We start from the raw sequence: 15,417 nt of genomic DNA on the forward strand, positions 1-15,417 counted from the left end.
AGCGTAAGCACCACTACAGTCAAGTCTGATGATAAAACATGAGTCACTGTTATTCAATCATTTAGTAATGCACGTTTTGCAAGTTATCTCTTCTAGGAATCATCACCATGCAAATCTGAGAGTTTGTTGTGTTTTTTTTTTTATAAAAAGACTGCCGTGATTTTGCTTTTTACTGCGTAGCTGAGTCTTCACAGGGCTGGTGCCTGTGATGCCAACCTGCAGCCCATCGCCCCGCTCCCCTCGTACCTCCATTTCAAGCCCCCCTCCCTGGGGTGACCCGCCACTTACACTCTGCATCACACGGCCGTGGTCAGGAGCCTGCCAGCCTTTCAGCGCTGTTCCTCCTCCCAGCAGTTTTCACACCCAACCCTGGCACTAGGAGCGAGCCGACAGCAAGGAGGGGGCTGCCGGGGCTCCCCTGGCTGACACAGGCACCCCCGCACTGCTGCAAGCCTCCATCACCTGTACTACCGCTGTCTGGCGCTAGTTTAGGGGACGGGCACTTTCCCCGCGGGCAGGCTGAGGAAGAGTGTGGTCACCCCAGCACTTTGGCGACGGAGACTTTATTCCCAGAAGGGCATTGCTCGCGTTGCTTTCTTGCGGTTCAGTTTGTAAAGGAGCAGGGGGGTGTCAGGGATGTCACGCCTCGGCTGGAATTTCTTCCCAGACATTTCTTCAAAAACGTTGTTTTTAGTCTCGATAACAGCCGCGCTCGCCAAGCATCACAGCACGCGTCCTCGGTTTCCCCTCGATAAGCCTAATTTTTTGAACAGCGTCTTGCAAAGAGCATTTAAATGGTGACCTCTTGCTGCTGGTAAGGCGTGCGGGGAGCTGGGTCCCTTCCAGGCACTCAGGCTGTAGCGTTTGGTCTTTCCTGTTTTTATTGGAGAACTTTTGGGAGGTCAGAAACGTGTGATCTGAGCTCTCTCCACTTTAACAGATGAAAGGCTGATGGAAGCATCGGGATGAACTTCCTTTGTGCCAAATGCCCATCATTTAAGTCAAACGCATTTTAACAATATAAGCAAGATTTTAAAAGGTGCAGCTAAAAATCCCACACTTGCCTGCCTTGCTCGCTCCTCGCTGCTCCGCCATCTCACCGCTTAGCTTGATTTCAAGCACTCCTGCTGCAGGGAAGGCTTGAGCTTCTGATGTAGCAAACAGGTAGACTAAGCTAATTTGTAGCTTAAGTCTTTTATTCCATCATAAAGTAGCAAAGGGAAGGCTTGTCTGTCTCGCAGGTCACCTCTAATAGCAATCACTCCAGCAAGATGGATTTCAAAATTAGGTGCTCTGGGAGCAGAAGCCACGCTGTATTTTTCAATAGAACAAAGCAGCTGTAAGAGCAATCATCTGACCTTCGTTCTCAATAATAAATTCATTTGGGGAAAAAAATCCATCTTTGTTTTCCTGCTTGAAGTACTGTCAAAAGAAAAGGCGGGGCACAGCACATACAAAATAAAAATATAAGACAACTTCTGCAAAACGATACAAAACTCTCGGAGATTTACTTTTACTATTTTTTGTACTCAAACATTGGAAGAAAGTCTGAGAGCTTGTCTACAAGTACATTATTTTGGAATAAAGGATGGCGTTAATTTAAAGCGAACCTATTCTAGGCTAAATTAATACCATCTCAAAGTGTTTTTCAGGTGTGGGGTGCAATCCAGTAGTGACGTCTGGGGAAAAGTTTGTTGATAAACACCCCGATTTAGGCACTGCACTGGACTGGCTCATTTGTAAAACGTCCCTTCACTATTTCCGGCGCTAAAACAATATCTCTCACAGCCTGCTCAAGTAAAATGTCACATTTTCTTTTAAAGCAGCCCCAAAAAGATGTGATCAGGAGTCCGCAGTCAAGCACAGCGTGATGGCAAGCTAGAGAATATAACAAGGGAACGTGGTTTGAAAATACTTGGCATTTTACTGTTATTAATAAAACCATCGGTACGTTTGTGTCCTGAAAGCCTGTAGCTGGTCAGCTACTACAGGCAGAGCCTGGAAATGGTGAGAATTAATCACCTCTTGTATTAAATACTATCTTTGTATTTTGCCACGTCTCTGTTACAGGCTTGGTGTTGAATAACTTATTATAACCCAGTGCAGTACATCGGCTTTATTCCTTTAATCTTCAGTCAGGCATAGCTGGGAAGGCGGAATGGGAAAGTTTATTCTAACTAGCAGGTTCAACCCTTAGGCTAGCAAGAATTAGGAAAGGTTTTTTTCAAGCTCAGCTTGTCACCCACCCAGAGAACTTTATGCTGCTGCTGCAGTCCACCCGGATCCTCTTCTGGCAGTTACTCAAACCCATCCTCCCGCTTTCTAGCAAGCCTAAACCCAGCTATTACTCAGCCTTTTCTCCTTCACGCTGTGCTTGTTACACCGATAAAAGGTGCTGAAAAGGGGCTGAGCGTCAGCAGTGCCAGCATCACCCTAATTAAAGCTGCAGAAATCTTTTCAGCCACTTGATACCTGTTATTTCAGGTATCTAGGGGCCCGCCCGCCTGCACAGAAATAAGCTTAACTTTTTGCTAGAGCTGGTGTGATCTTCGAAAGCAGGGCAGAAGGGATGAACGCTGTCTGTACGTTTAGTTAAACCAGTTTAAAATCACAGAGCAAACCTAGAAAGCCGGTGGCTGCAACTGCAGCTCCTTTCAGGCCCAACTGAGATAAACAACCGTAAACACCGGTATGGCTCCACTTGGCATTCAAGACACAACTAACACTTTATTAACATTCAAATTCCCTCCAAACCAATCTGGTTTTGTTTAGAATAGGAAAAGCCTTTTTTTTCCTCAATATCAAGCCTTCATGTAAAGGTTAAAGCCCTAGGAAACCTTTTCATTTTGACAGCGATGCCAGTGCCATCCAGTTCCCTTGCAGGGAGCCACTGCCTCAACGGTCGCCATTTCACCACTAACCACCCCTCAGCGAGCACCAGCTTCTGCAGATCACAGGGAGGCAGATTCAAGCAAAAGTGCCAGCCATAACTGACCTCAGATCAGGTAATCTTGCAGCAGTCAAGTCTGACCTATTGGTGCCGAGAATCAGGCAGTTTCAGCCGAGAGGATTACTTAACTGCTGGAGCTCGCAGGGGAGCACGGCTGGGGAACGGGAAGGTCCTTTCCAGCAACAAGTCTCAGAAGCTCCTCTTCTGTTCAAGAATTACTCTACCTAACTATGGTTATTCCCATCCAGAAATAGGGGTTTCTTTGTTACAAAAGTCTTCTAGAAGGCACAAGTGTCGACTTCAGGCCGATACACAGGCGCAAGCTCAGCTGATTTACAGACACGTACCAACTGCTCCTGAGAAAACCGTGGCCGTCCCGGAGAGCTGCGGAGGCTTTGGTACACCTCCCAGCCACCCTCAGCCTCTGCAGAGCAGTATCGTTGGTTCTTTTTCTCAGAAATTAGCATTTATAATCATATTACCTGCCCTCCTCAGCCTTAAGCATGCGCTGTTACCGATACGCTAACCCCAAAGATAAAGGCACCGGCCCTGCCTGGCTGCTGGGTAAGCGCTTGCCGCTCATCTGTTAAGATCAGCTGAATCTTCTAGGTTACTTCTGTCACCATCAAGCACCAAGAACAAAGACGCAAGGTTACAGGGATCTCATTAAGCATGTTTGTTCCAAGAACAAGAAATGTGTCTACTTTCCTCTGATGACCTGGGGAAACAAAAAAGCCCTTCAGCACAGAAAATTTATTTGTCATCAGTTACGAGCGTTTGAGTGGGTAATATCCAGTCTAAGAAGAAAAAAAAAAACAACCAGGATCTGTCCTAAGCTTCCTATACCGAGGCCTGGTGAACAGCATCGTTCTTCTGTTTGAAACAGAAAGCCGGGATGTACACGTCTGAAAACACCCACGCACAAAAAAAACCAAAAACCCCCAACCCCTTAGGATATTAAGTGAGCCATTTAACTAAGTATTTAAAACCTCTGCAATTATTAGTTTATTAGTATCATCCAGGATTCAGATGTTCAATATTTCTCCTGAAGTTATACATAAATGCAAATTGAAATAAGAATCTGAAAGTCAAAATTGTATAACAAAACAATACTCCATCACAAAAGCCTGTAAAATTACAAGAATGCTTTTTTTTTTTTCTTTTAAACACTGGCACTTAAGAGAACCATAATTTTGTAACCACAAAATTGCCAAATTGTCCCCCAAACTGGTAAGCAGGTATATGTGAAAATAGTTACAGTTGCCAGCACTTGAAGTTTTACTAAATATGCAAAAAAACCTTTAGCTTTGGTTTTGGAAGAGAACTATATTTGACCAAATTAGACATTGTTGGTATACCATAAACATTTCACTTTTTAATGCAAAATTTAATAAAATGTACTTTTCCATACAGCTATATTTAACTTAAAAATGGGCAAACATCAAGAGTGCGGTATAAAACCTAACAGGAAAAATACATCTTATCTCATTTTCAATTTGAGACAATATACAACTTTGTTTAAAGGGCTAAAACTAGAATTTCAAGAATACAAATATGAATTTACATAGATTTAACAAATAATAATGGTACCATTTATAGAAATCTTAGAAAGAAAAATCATTTCTCGTGGGCCATTCGCTACCAGGAGAGTTTCATGGTATAAAGCCCGTGGCCATCACCAGACCTGTCACCAAAAAATAATATGGTAATTTCATGCTTTTAACTTTACACATTTTAGGTACGCTCATCGCTCGCAGGTGTCCAGACATTTACAAATACCACTTCCATTACACGGTAACGGAGCCGCACGTGTAAATTTCTCCACACCGGATGGACATACACTCTTCCTATGGGTCCTTCTAGGACAAAAATTTAACATTCCCTCCCTCCCCGCCCCCACTCCCCCCCCTCCGCCCCCCGAAGTATTTAATTTCTGTAAAATTGAACTCTATACTTCTCAACTCTCCAAGACTGGTAAACTCATGCAACTCAATAGAATATTACATTTGACAAAAATCTGAACAAGTATCAGTTTGTTGAGACTGAATTTTTTGTTTTGTTTCCAGTTACGGAAGAATATTCTTTCATCATATGCCTATGTATTTCTTTTCTTACCCTATCATGATTATGCAGGGTATGCAGATCAAAGCTTTGTTTATCAGCTGGTTTATAGGAAAGATGAAAACTGTAATATTCCCGTGATCCCAAACGGGCATTCAATAAAGCAAAAGATGAGTTCCCCTCAAAAAAACAAAAACAAAAGAGAGAGAGAGAAAAGAAAAAAGTATGATTTTTCAAGGGCACCTATTAAAAGGACAACAATACTAATAAAAAAATTGTATTTACTTAGAAGCATTCAGAATGTCAACAAAACAGCTGCAACTCTTTTTTTTCCTTTTTGCAATTACAGAGTGGTATTCAGTTAACAGAACAACAATTTTTTTTATGATGCATCGGAGACAACTGAAGATGAGAAATGACCTACATCCCCGTATATAACTAATTTGTGCTGTGCACCAACAAGAACCTGCTTTAAAACTCCCATGCCAATTTACAACCCCCACACTGTACCAGGCAAGGTTAGTGGCCACTGAAATACCACTAAGGACAGGGCTATCTAAAGACACATTCGGTAGTGTGTTAACTATACAAAAAAAGAGACACTGTACAGTTTAAAAACAAATCTTACACAGCCTTACATTTCAATTTTTTTTTTCTTTAAAAGGAGTGAGTTTGTGTACAGGGGGGTTAAATGCTTTATAGACAAGAAAGAAATTGCTCTAAAAGAGACTTATTCATCATCATCATCATCTTCATCCTCCTCCTCTTCCTCCTCTTCATCATCTTCATCCTCTTCGTCTTCGTCCTCATCTTCCTCCTCCTCCTTCTTCTTCTTGCTCTTCTCAGCCTTGGCGACTACTTTTTTGCCTGCATCAACCTTCCCTTTGGCCCGGTATGCAGCAATATCCTTGGAGGAGAAAAGCAGGAAGAATCTCTCAAAGACTTAACCAGCCCAGAGCTGTGAGCAACCTCCAAACGGTGCCCACGAAACCAGAACCTCCCGGGTACCTGCCCCTTTTCTCCCCATCCACTGGAGTAGGACCAGGAGCTGTAGCTTCAGTCACAAGGTGAACTGAGGCCTGGTGCCAAAGAAAGGGGAACCCTCTAACGCAGAGATGATAACTGGCACACTGGAACACGCTGCTTATGGCCCCTGCGGAGTCTCCGCTGCCGGGCTTCTGGGAACAGGCTGGAAAAGCTGCTGCCTCAGATGGTAAAGGCACAGCTGAGCCTACTATCCCAGAAGGAAATGAAGTAGGGAGACCTCTTAAGGTCCCTTTCCAGCCCTATGTGCTACAATGCCTGAAGAAAAGCACAGGAAAATCCCAGGTTAAGGCACAAAACCGTAATTAGCCACCCAAAACGCATTAGAATGACACGGCCCAGTATTTGCAATGTTATGCCTCAGCAAAGAGCAATTATACAGAATTCTGCCTAACTGAAGTTTACAAAATAAAAGGTTTAAGAACTTGATTAAAGGGTAGACAGTGCCACCTTCTGCATGCAATAAATTTATTGTAGTGGTTTGTAACGCACAAAATTCAGTTCCTTTTATAGGGATGTCAAAACCGTACCTGGAAGACCAAGCCAGAAAAACGGTTAGACGTCCCAACTTTGGGCCAAAACAATGAAAACGATTACATAACTGCCTCGATCTCCAGGGCTTAAACATACTAGCAACAGAGAAACGTCAACACCTTTACACAGATGATCCGAATCTTCAAATGCTCCCTCCACACAGTAAACATTATACCGCTAATCTTACAGTTCCCTCAGACCCCCTTAAAGCTTAGCGTAAAGTTTTCAGAAGATAGTGATGCCCACTGACTCAAACACCAAGCAGTGAGATATTGAGTTTACTGCACCTTAACACGCCATTTGTAAGCGTAAGAAATAAAGACAATACTAGTGAAGATTAGGATACCTGGGAATAAAGAGTAATAATTCTACCATTTAAAAAGTCTCTTATGACCTGCCTTGGCCATGCATACAAACAATTACCGTACCGGAGAGTTTAAGTTGCACAGGAAGGACAACCGGGCAAAGCTTCTAGAGCTGCAGCTCCTCTTCAGCACATAACTAGGACTTGAAGAGGCCACCTTGCTCACTACAGCGCTACAGTTTTGAAGTGGTCTTGTTGCCAGCAGGAAAAATACCCAGAGGACGGTCATGGCACACCAACGGATATATGTGGAATACACTAGCTATAGGTGGCTGCTGACCCACTGTAAAGCATCACGGGGGGACGCTAACACACATCCCCATCTCCCTTGATTTTCTCATATTGGGATGGGAACCTGCCTCTGGAAATAAAAATACATGTAGCACTACTGTGCGTGCACAACACATTTCTACAGCTCCAGTAACGACGGTGGGATTTAGCTTTAATAATTCAGGAAGTTGTATGACATGCTGCTTCATATGGATTATTAACCATGTTAATAACTAGAAAGGAGATGGACACAAACTAGGCACAGGAAAAACACATGTCTAAAACTAGCATCTCATTAGCGCTGACATCCAAAGAATAAACTAAAAATAACATCTATGTGTATCAATTATCCTGATGTTCAGGGATGTTCATCAATACTGAACACCTCCAAACACAGGGACAACTGTTTTACTCTTTACTGGCGTTACTTAATACTACCAACTGAACTCAGATACTGCTGTGACCTGCTGTTTTAATAACACCACAGACACCATGGCATCGATTAAACCATCACTGATGGCCCTGAACTACAGATTAATACAAAGAGTTCAACACAAAGGATGGCAATTCAGTGTTATAGTAATAAACCGTATGCTCCCTTACATGATATTTTCCAACAAGTATCGTGATATTTGTCATTAGGGTAATATAATTTGCAACATCAGGTATCAGAGTGCATAAGAAGGGAAAAGAAACACATACAAATCGAGGCTTGACCACTGCAAATCATCTCTATAAACGTTGATATTACCTTTTCATACTTCTCCTTCAGTTTAGCAGCCTTTTTTTCATAAGGCTGTTTATCATCTGCAGCCGTGTTGTTCCACATCTCTCCCAGTTTCTTTGCGACGTCCCCAATGGACAGACCAGGATGTTCTCCTTTGATTTTTGGACGAAACTCAGAGCAAAACAAGAAAAAAGCCGAACTACAGAGGGAAGGGGGTGGGGGGTGGGGGAAGAGAGAGAAGGCTATTTTAATTTTAGAATTCACTATAACAAAGTTTTTTGACCTTTGTCACCATTTCTTAAGAGCGTTTTGGAAAAGCACCTAAAAGTGACACAAAGGTTAATTACAATGGAAGGTATAAGAACTGAATAAACTGCTTTGAAAACTTAAGACGCCCTTCTCTCTTAAGTAATGCCGCACATCTGGTCCCATTTTTGGCAGGACCCCAGAAGGGCAAATTTTATATACCATATGCACAGAAAATCTTAAGAAAGGAGAATGAATGAATAACTCCAGGGGAACGAATGCTATGTCAGAACCGTTAAACGCGAAGAAGCTGCATATTTGTGATGAAAATTAAGATTCCCAGATGACAGCATCAGTGCAAATAAGAACATTCACTTGTACAGGAACTTACCTATTCCTTTCAGCATCAGCTCCATTTAAAACACACACAAAAATATATCGCTACAAAGTACTAGCACCTAGTGCCAGGTGAACCTGAAGTGTGGACTCTCTATGTAGTGGCTGAAGTTTTAATTTTCCAAGCTCTTTTTTGTAAAAAAAAAAAAAAAAAAAATCATCCCCCTAACCTGTTCTGTGCAAAAGCACCTTAACTTTAAATGGACTGCCGATCAGAAATTCTGCTCAAGCCAACAGGTGGGGAGAGCAAAGCCCGAAATATTTTACTGCCATTTTACACTAGAATTACACTCTTAACAGAAATTGGAAACATGAGTCAGAAACACACGTCGCCAATTTTTGCATCCGCTTTTAAAGGCTGACGTTATTCCAACTTAGATAAAGAGGGCCAACCTGAAACCACAAACCTGTAATTCCTAACTAAAATTTCAACCTATCTTTACGCCACTAGTCAGGAAAATCATGTAATCTTGTATTTCTGAAGTTCCTAAACCTGGATAAAATAATCATTTTATAGACAGATGCCGGCGTGATGGTCCCGAGCAAGATAAACTAACTGGAAATCTACTTACGGAGGCCTCTTCGGTGCATTTGGATCCTTGAACTTCTTTTTTGTTTCGCCTTTAGGTGGTACATAGTTTTTCATTTCTTTTTCGTAACGAAGCTTGTCAGCCTTTGCCATATCTTCAAACTTCCCTTTCTCCTTAGAAGACATAGTCTGGAAAGCAATTGGAATCATAGATTATCTCAAGGTGGAAGGGAACTGAAAGTGTCAAAACAGTACTTTTAAGAGTCAAAAGCCCCTTCCAAATTTTCAGTTGCGGGAGCTAAAGGTAAGGCAAGACCAATGGAGAGTTACCACTGAACTTACAACTGCACTTCATACTGATCTAAAACCTGAACTTTTCAAGAAACAATGTACAGTCTTGAATAGTATTTTGCACAAAGCAATCATTTAAGGTTCTGTGGGTTTTTTAAGCAGTTATTCCCACCTTCCATCGTTCTGAGCATTTTTTTGAGAACTCTGAAAAGTTCACTGAAGCATCTGGATGTTTCTTCTTGTGCTCCTCCCGGCAGGTTTGCACAAAGAAGGCGTATGAAGACATTTTACCTCTCGGCTTCTTAGGATCGCCTTTGCCCATTTTTGATGATTTTCTGTAACAGAGCAAAAAAGACACCTTTAAAACTTCTATTTTTTACAAACAATGCGGGAAGTAAGCCACGATGAAGGATCATGCCAAAGACGACCCGTTGGAGCAATATCCCAAAAATCATACACAGCAAGAAGTTTCACTTCTGGAAAATTTACTGAAGATTTCTGACATCGCTGTCTGAGGTGACCTGGACACAAGCAACCCAAAATTTTTCAAAGGACCTTCAAAACATGCAGTTCTGGTCTTCTAAGAACAAAAATGTCCCTTCCAAGAAATGTGAAAGCAAGTACTAGCATGAGTGGAGTGGAGACAACACCCCTTGATTACTGCTGGTGTATCAATCCTATGCTTGGAAGGAATAAATTATATTGAAAGAAGAAGGGGAAAAAGTACCCGAGTATCCCGTCTCAGCTGGCTTTATGGGTTCCTAATTCTTTTTGTTCCAAAAGCTCGTATTCCCATCCCCCTCCCCTGTAGGCCTTGGATGCTCATTTGCAAAAGACAAATGTATATTTTTTCATTATTATTTTTGTATGCTATATATTATCACTCTCCTTTAAGTGTACTGCAAAAACCTACTCTCTCTTTGCATGTAATACCTAGAAATACAGGAATGGAACACTGCACTCGGTCAAACGTGTTATAACCAAGCCACGGACGTGGAAAGTATGACATTTACATATGACTAGCAGAGCTGTGCTTAGCACTAGGACTATCTAACTCTTTCAGGGACTGAGAGGGAATGAAAAATACCTTCCTGGAACTTTCACACCCAAGTCAGACATTCAGAGTATTTCTTCATAGCTCCCTGACAAACTCTGTGCTCGAGCAGTAATTAAAAAAAGTGACAAAAAAAAAAAAGCACACGCACCGCCTGCCTGTATTGCCACAGAAGCAGTATTTCCTATCGGTTTGGCGGATAGACAGAAACAGATTTCTGCTCTGTGACTAAACACGTCCGGTTTGAAGTTTCTATCAAGTAAACAAGAGGGCTGAAGAACCAGGAGCCGCTCCTGCCTGCCATGGAGACGTTTCCAGAGCCAGCCAGCACCCGGGGCTCAGCTAGTGGCCAGGGCACTTCCCGCTGGCTGTGGGGGGAAGGCGGTGAGGGCCGGGGGGGGAACGGGGCAGGGGTGGTCCAGAGGCGTGGAGTGACTGTGGGAAGGATTAGGCACCGCGACCCAAGCGCTGCGACCGTGAGCTGGCGTTTAAAAGCCTCCTTCCCGCCATTTTGGACGTTTCCCCTGCAAGGGGGGGCAGAGGAAAACTTCAGAAGTCCCCTGAGAGACCTGCTGGGGGTGGGAGGAGAAGAAAAAACAGAGGCCCGTTATTAGGGAAAAGCGGCGAAGTTCTATTTTCCGTTCACGCGAGGGCTCGCAGCCAGCGGGCGGCAAGCACATGCCCTGCAGCCGGCCACCGGGGCTGCGGCTTCCCGCGGGCGGCGACCCCCGCCGCCGGCCGCCGCTCGCAGCCCCGGGACAAAGCGACCTCCCGGCCGCCGCCCCCGTCCCCCCCCTCCGCCGCGGCGGGTCGCGCCGTCCCCAGGCCTCCCCCGCTCTCCCGCCGCCATGAGGCCTGGCCGGCGAAGCGAGGCGCGGCCTGCGCCGCCGCAGCGGTGGCGGCGGGAGCGGCCGCCATGGCGCAGGCTCCTGGCGGAGGAGGTCACCCGCCGCCGAGGCTCCTTCCATTTTGTGCGCTAAGGAGAGCGAGCCGCCCCCCCCCCGCTTCCCCCCCGCCCCGCCACCACACCCCCCCGCTCCTCGCGGCCCGCCGGTGCGGGGCGGGGAGGCCGGGCCGCGGGACCCCCGCCGAGGGGCCGCGGCGGAGCCGGGCGGCGACCCCCGGCCCGCGGGGGCGCGGCGGGGCGGCGCGGAATGGCCGCTGCTGGCGTCGCCCGCGCCCGCCGCCGCGCAGAGAACATGGCTCCTTCCTCCCTTCCCTTCCCTTTGTGTGAGCGCGCCCGCTACCCTGGCGCACACGCTCAGCCATTGCAGCCGGGGGAGGGCGGGCGGGCGGGAGGGAGACGGGGGAGGTGGGTGGGTGTGGGGGGAGCGGAGGAAGGGGAGGGGGGGGCCGGCGCGCTTCCAGCGCCCGCCCGAGCCCCGGCGGAGCGGGCAGAGCCCCGGCAGGGACCCCCGCTCGCTCCCGCGCCCCGCCGAGTTGCACGGCCCCGCTGCGGGGCCCCGCGCTCGGGCGAGCGGCGGCGGCTGGAAAAAAAAAGTTCCCCCGAACTGCGCCCCCGCCCGCCCGAGCGCCTCTCTGCTCCGCCGCCGCTCGCCTTGTTTTCTCGCTCGCGGCTCCCGTCAGCCATGTTACAGCCGGGCGGCCGCGGGGCCAGCGGCTCTCCGGCCCCGCGCCCCGCTGCCCCCGCGGCCCCGGCGGCAGCGCGGCCCGCCCGGAGTCCCCCCCGCGCCGCCGCCTCGCCTCGCCGCGCCTGTGCCCGCCGCCTGCCCCGCCGCCGCAGCGATGGCTACGGCGAGGCTACCGTAAGCGGCTTACGGCGGGGCCACGGCGCGGCCCGCGCCCCCCGCGGGGGGCGACCCCCGGCCGCTCGTCCCCCGCCCGGGCGGCTTCCTCACCTCCCTCCTTCCCGCCGCCCCGCGCCCCCCGGCGCCCCCGCCCCACCCCGGCCGGGGGGCTCGCCGCCCGGGGAAAGGTCTACCCGTCCGCAGCCCAGCTCGCCTTTGTGTGCCGGCCGGCCCCGGAGCCGGCGGCTGCCCCGCGCTCCGCGGCCAGGCGGCAGCGGCGGCGGCACGGCGGGCAGCGCCGGCTCGCCAGCCCGGCTCCGAGCGGGCGGGCGGGCGAGCGCGCCCGGCCGGCCCGGCGGCCCCCGGCGCGTACTCACCCGTGTGTCAGAGTCGGCACGCCGCCCTCGCCCGGCCCCGAGCCCCAGAGACGCTACCCCGGCCGCCCGCCCGGCCCCAGCGCTGCCTGGGTCCCTGTGTAGCCCGGTGCACCGCAATGGCTGTGAGAGCGGGATCGATACGCAGCCTCCTCACACTCTCAGCGCTGGTAACATTACTCTCAACACAGCCCCGTCCCCATTGGCTGCCGCCAAGCCAGCCGCCTCACCGATTGGCCGAGGCCCTTCCATTGTCCTGACCAGAGAGCTTCGGTGATTGGGCACGGCGCGGGACACGTCACTGAGGATTGAAAGGGCGCGCAAATATAAAAGTGTGTGGAGGGAGCCGGGTGGCGGCGGGAGGCAGAGTTCCGAGGTGGTGGATCGGCGCTGCTTGCTATGGAGCGCGGGCCGCCGCCGCCCTGCCCGCCGCTCCCCCGGCCCCGGGGCCCCCCGCGTCCGGACCCCGCAGCCCCGGGACGGGGAGCAGAGCACAGGGCGCCGGCGCCGCGGGCGCTCCCGCGATGCCGCCGCCCCCCCTCCCCTCCCCACCGCGGCAACTCCCCGGCGGGCCGCTCCGCGCCGCCCCATTTCACAGACGCGGAAACTGAGGCGCGGAGCTTGGGGCGCGGAGAGGCAAGCCCGCGTTTTTCGGGTCCTCTCGCCCGGCTTCAGCCGTCGCACGGGCGCTGCCTTCGGCGGCGTGTGCGGCTCTGCCTGAGGTGGGAGTTTGGGGGTGTTGGGTTTTGGTTTTTTTTCTCCCAGAAATGGGTAAATTACCTGTAAGAACAAGAATCGGAAGGTCTCGGTTCTGTTCGTAACCCCCTGGGTGACAAGGAGCAGGCCAGGTGGCCAGGCAGCCCCCTGGTTCTCAGCACTTCTGGAAGGATGCCCCAAATGCCAGCCCAGTGCAGAGGCAGATGGAGTTGCTGGAAAGTTGGCAATCTGGGACACATCTCACCTGCCTTTTGTTGCCTCTCCTCTCCCTGCTTTTTTTTTTTAATAGTTAATTGCACTGTAGGAATAATCTGTGGAGGACTATCAAACCGAAGAAATATCCCTTTACATCTGCTTCGCCATTTACATCTACTTTACTGGTGCAAACAACACTGAGAGGAGCGCTGTTGTGATAAATCCAAAACCACTGACCTTCCCCAAAAGGTGTTATTGATGCACTCACTGAAGTAACAGAAACTTGAATGGTAAGTGCTATATGCAGGTGTACATATTAAAAATTCTTCTTACCTTGTAACTTGTTACTACTGGAAATACAAGTGGCAGGTAACATTAAGAGATGGTCCATACAATCCTTAGTGTTTTGTAGGCTGCCTAAATGTGAAGAGGACAAATCCTCATCTGCCAGACCACAAACCCTTTGAAACTTCACAGGCAGCAGACTTTAAGAGAACGTGATAATTAAGTAGATTGTCAAAATCAACTATATAGACATGAACATTTGTGGCTGATAATGAAATTTAAGTATTATCATCTGACAAAATAAACTAATTAATAAAGTCTCTGTCTTTGCTAATAGCATTCAGTAGCAGGAATTAACAACAGTAAAAAGTGAATCCTAGGAAGTCATGTTTAAGGCAAAACCAGCCCCTACATTCAAAAATAATAATACCACCTACCTTTTAGTTTAGCCCAACTCTGCTTGCTTAGTTCTTAGTAAGAGAGAAACTTAGACAATACTAGTCTATTAACTTCAGGCCTATGCAAATTATAAGCTATACAAATAACTAGAATTTCAAAAAAGCCCAAACCCACATCTTAAAGTCATAATTTTACCAATTTCCAGTGCAGCCAAGCTAAAGTTCAAGAAACTAGCTCCCTCTTTCTTTAGATACAAATGTGACTAAAAAGAAACCAATATAATAATACTAGTACTAGCTCACTGCAGACACTTCTATGCTGGCATAGCTCAATTCTCTGCTTGCTGGCATCCATGTTAGCTGGATTGAATAATTTTAATTTTATCAGTAGAAGTGTCGTGATAAGCTCGTGTGAAGCTTCACCCAAGTGGTTGCTTTGCATGGTTTGTCTCTAGGAATTAAGCCACAGAACAGGCTGCATGAGATTGGCTTTGCCACAGACTTATTGTCTGAAGATCCTCAGACAAATCTTTGTGCTCGTTCTTCCTTCTTTAAGCAGGGTAGTATTTCTAAAATGTTTATAAGACACTGTTACAGCCAAACTAAGTCTCAAATGAGCATACCCCCTAGCAGAGGCCATGGGTGCTGATCTGCTAGAAAGAGTTATCACAGTGGACAGAGCGCAGTGACACTCTTCACACTGTCTTGGTCCTGAGTGCTACACATCGATGACTGGTCTCAGAGCCACAGTGACATTTGTCTAGCGTTGGATGACGTGAAACAAAAATTGCATTTTTTTTTCCTCACTGGCCTACTTCTTTCAATATGCTTTTGCACAAAGTACCATTAAGTCCCAGGGAAGTAACATATAGGTTCTATATATGATTTCAGAGGCTCCTGTTTAGGAAGCTGGCAGTATTCATCTGATCCCCTTAATTAATCCAGAGTCTGGTAATTTCTGTTTCAGATCCAATGTCCAAGCCAGTTGCTGCTGCTCCGTTATAATTGTTGCCTCCTAACATTTCGCCTCCTCGAGCTGGTGGTTCTTTCAAGATATTGCTGGTGAGAAGGCAATCAAATTCCAAATCTTCTATTGCAATTATCAGTTGTTTGGCAAGGCAGAGTGCTTTATGGAAGTCAGAGGTCTTTCTAAGTAATTACCCTAGTTCTAAAATGGCCTCATTTGTGAGGAACTGCCGATGGACACAGGAAGACAGCTGTTCTGCTACCTGAA

The 15,417-nt window shown here is 47.7% G+C and overlaps 1 protein-coding gene across 5 annotated transcripts; it reads right to left on the minus strand.

Moving 5' to 3' along the window:
- Positions 1-5,272: 5,272 nt before the first annotated feature.
- HMGB1 (high mobility group box 1) lies at positions 5,273-12,796 on the minus strand. Of its 5 annotated transcripts, XM_075084545.1 has the most exons (6): positions 11,714-11,746; positions 10,618-11,038; positions 9,585-9,747; positions 9,165-9,310; positions 7,975-8,149; positions 5,273-5,918 (listed from the first exon to the last, which is right to left on the minus strand). In XM_075084545.1, the coding sequence occupies exons 3-6, from the start codon at positions 9,732-9,734 to the stop codon at positions 5,742-5,744; spliced, it is 648 nt and encodes a 215-aa protein (XP_074940646.1). In that variant the 5' UTR covers positions 9,735-9,747; positions 10,618-11,038; positions 11,714-11,746; the 3' UTR covers positions 5,273-5,741. The 5 variants fall into 5 exon arrangements, with proteins under 5 accessions (XP_074940646.1, XP_074940629.1, XP_074940655.1 ...); XM_075084528.1 differs by lacking the exons at positions 10,618-11,038; positions 11,714-11,746 and adding an exon at positions 12,592-12,796; XM_075084554.1 differs by lacking the exons at positions 10,618-11,038; positions 11,714-11,746 and adding an exon at positions 12,429-12,528.
- Positions 12,797-15,417: the final 2,621 nt, after the last annotated feature.

This window comes from Phalacrocorax aristotelis, chromosome 1 (assembly GCF_949628215.1).
Source record: "Phalacrocorax aristotelis chromosome 1, bGulAri2.1, whole genome shotgun sequence".
Classification (NCBI taxonomy): domain Eukaryota; kingdom Metazoa; phylum Chordata; class Aves; order Suliformes; family Phalacrocoracidae; genus Phalacrocorax; species Phalacrocorax aristotelis.

Bases quoted from the DNA above. Each gene is read 5' to 3' on its own strand.
- HMGB1 (XM_075084528.1), bottom strand. From the start codon at position 9,734: ATGGGCAAAGGCGATCCTAAGAAGCCGAGAGGTAAAATGTCTTCATAC. The intron at 8,150-9,164 runs GTAAGTAGATTT...TTCCCTCTGTAG, and splicing joins AATGCACCGAAGAGGCCTCC to TTCGGCTTTTTTCTTGTTTT. The intron at 5,919-7,974 runs GTAATATCAACG...TTCTCCTCCAAG, and splicing joins TGAAGGAGAAGTATGAAAAG to GATATTGCTGCATACCGGGC.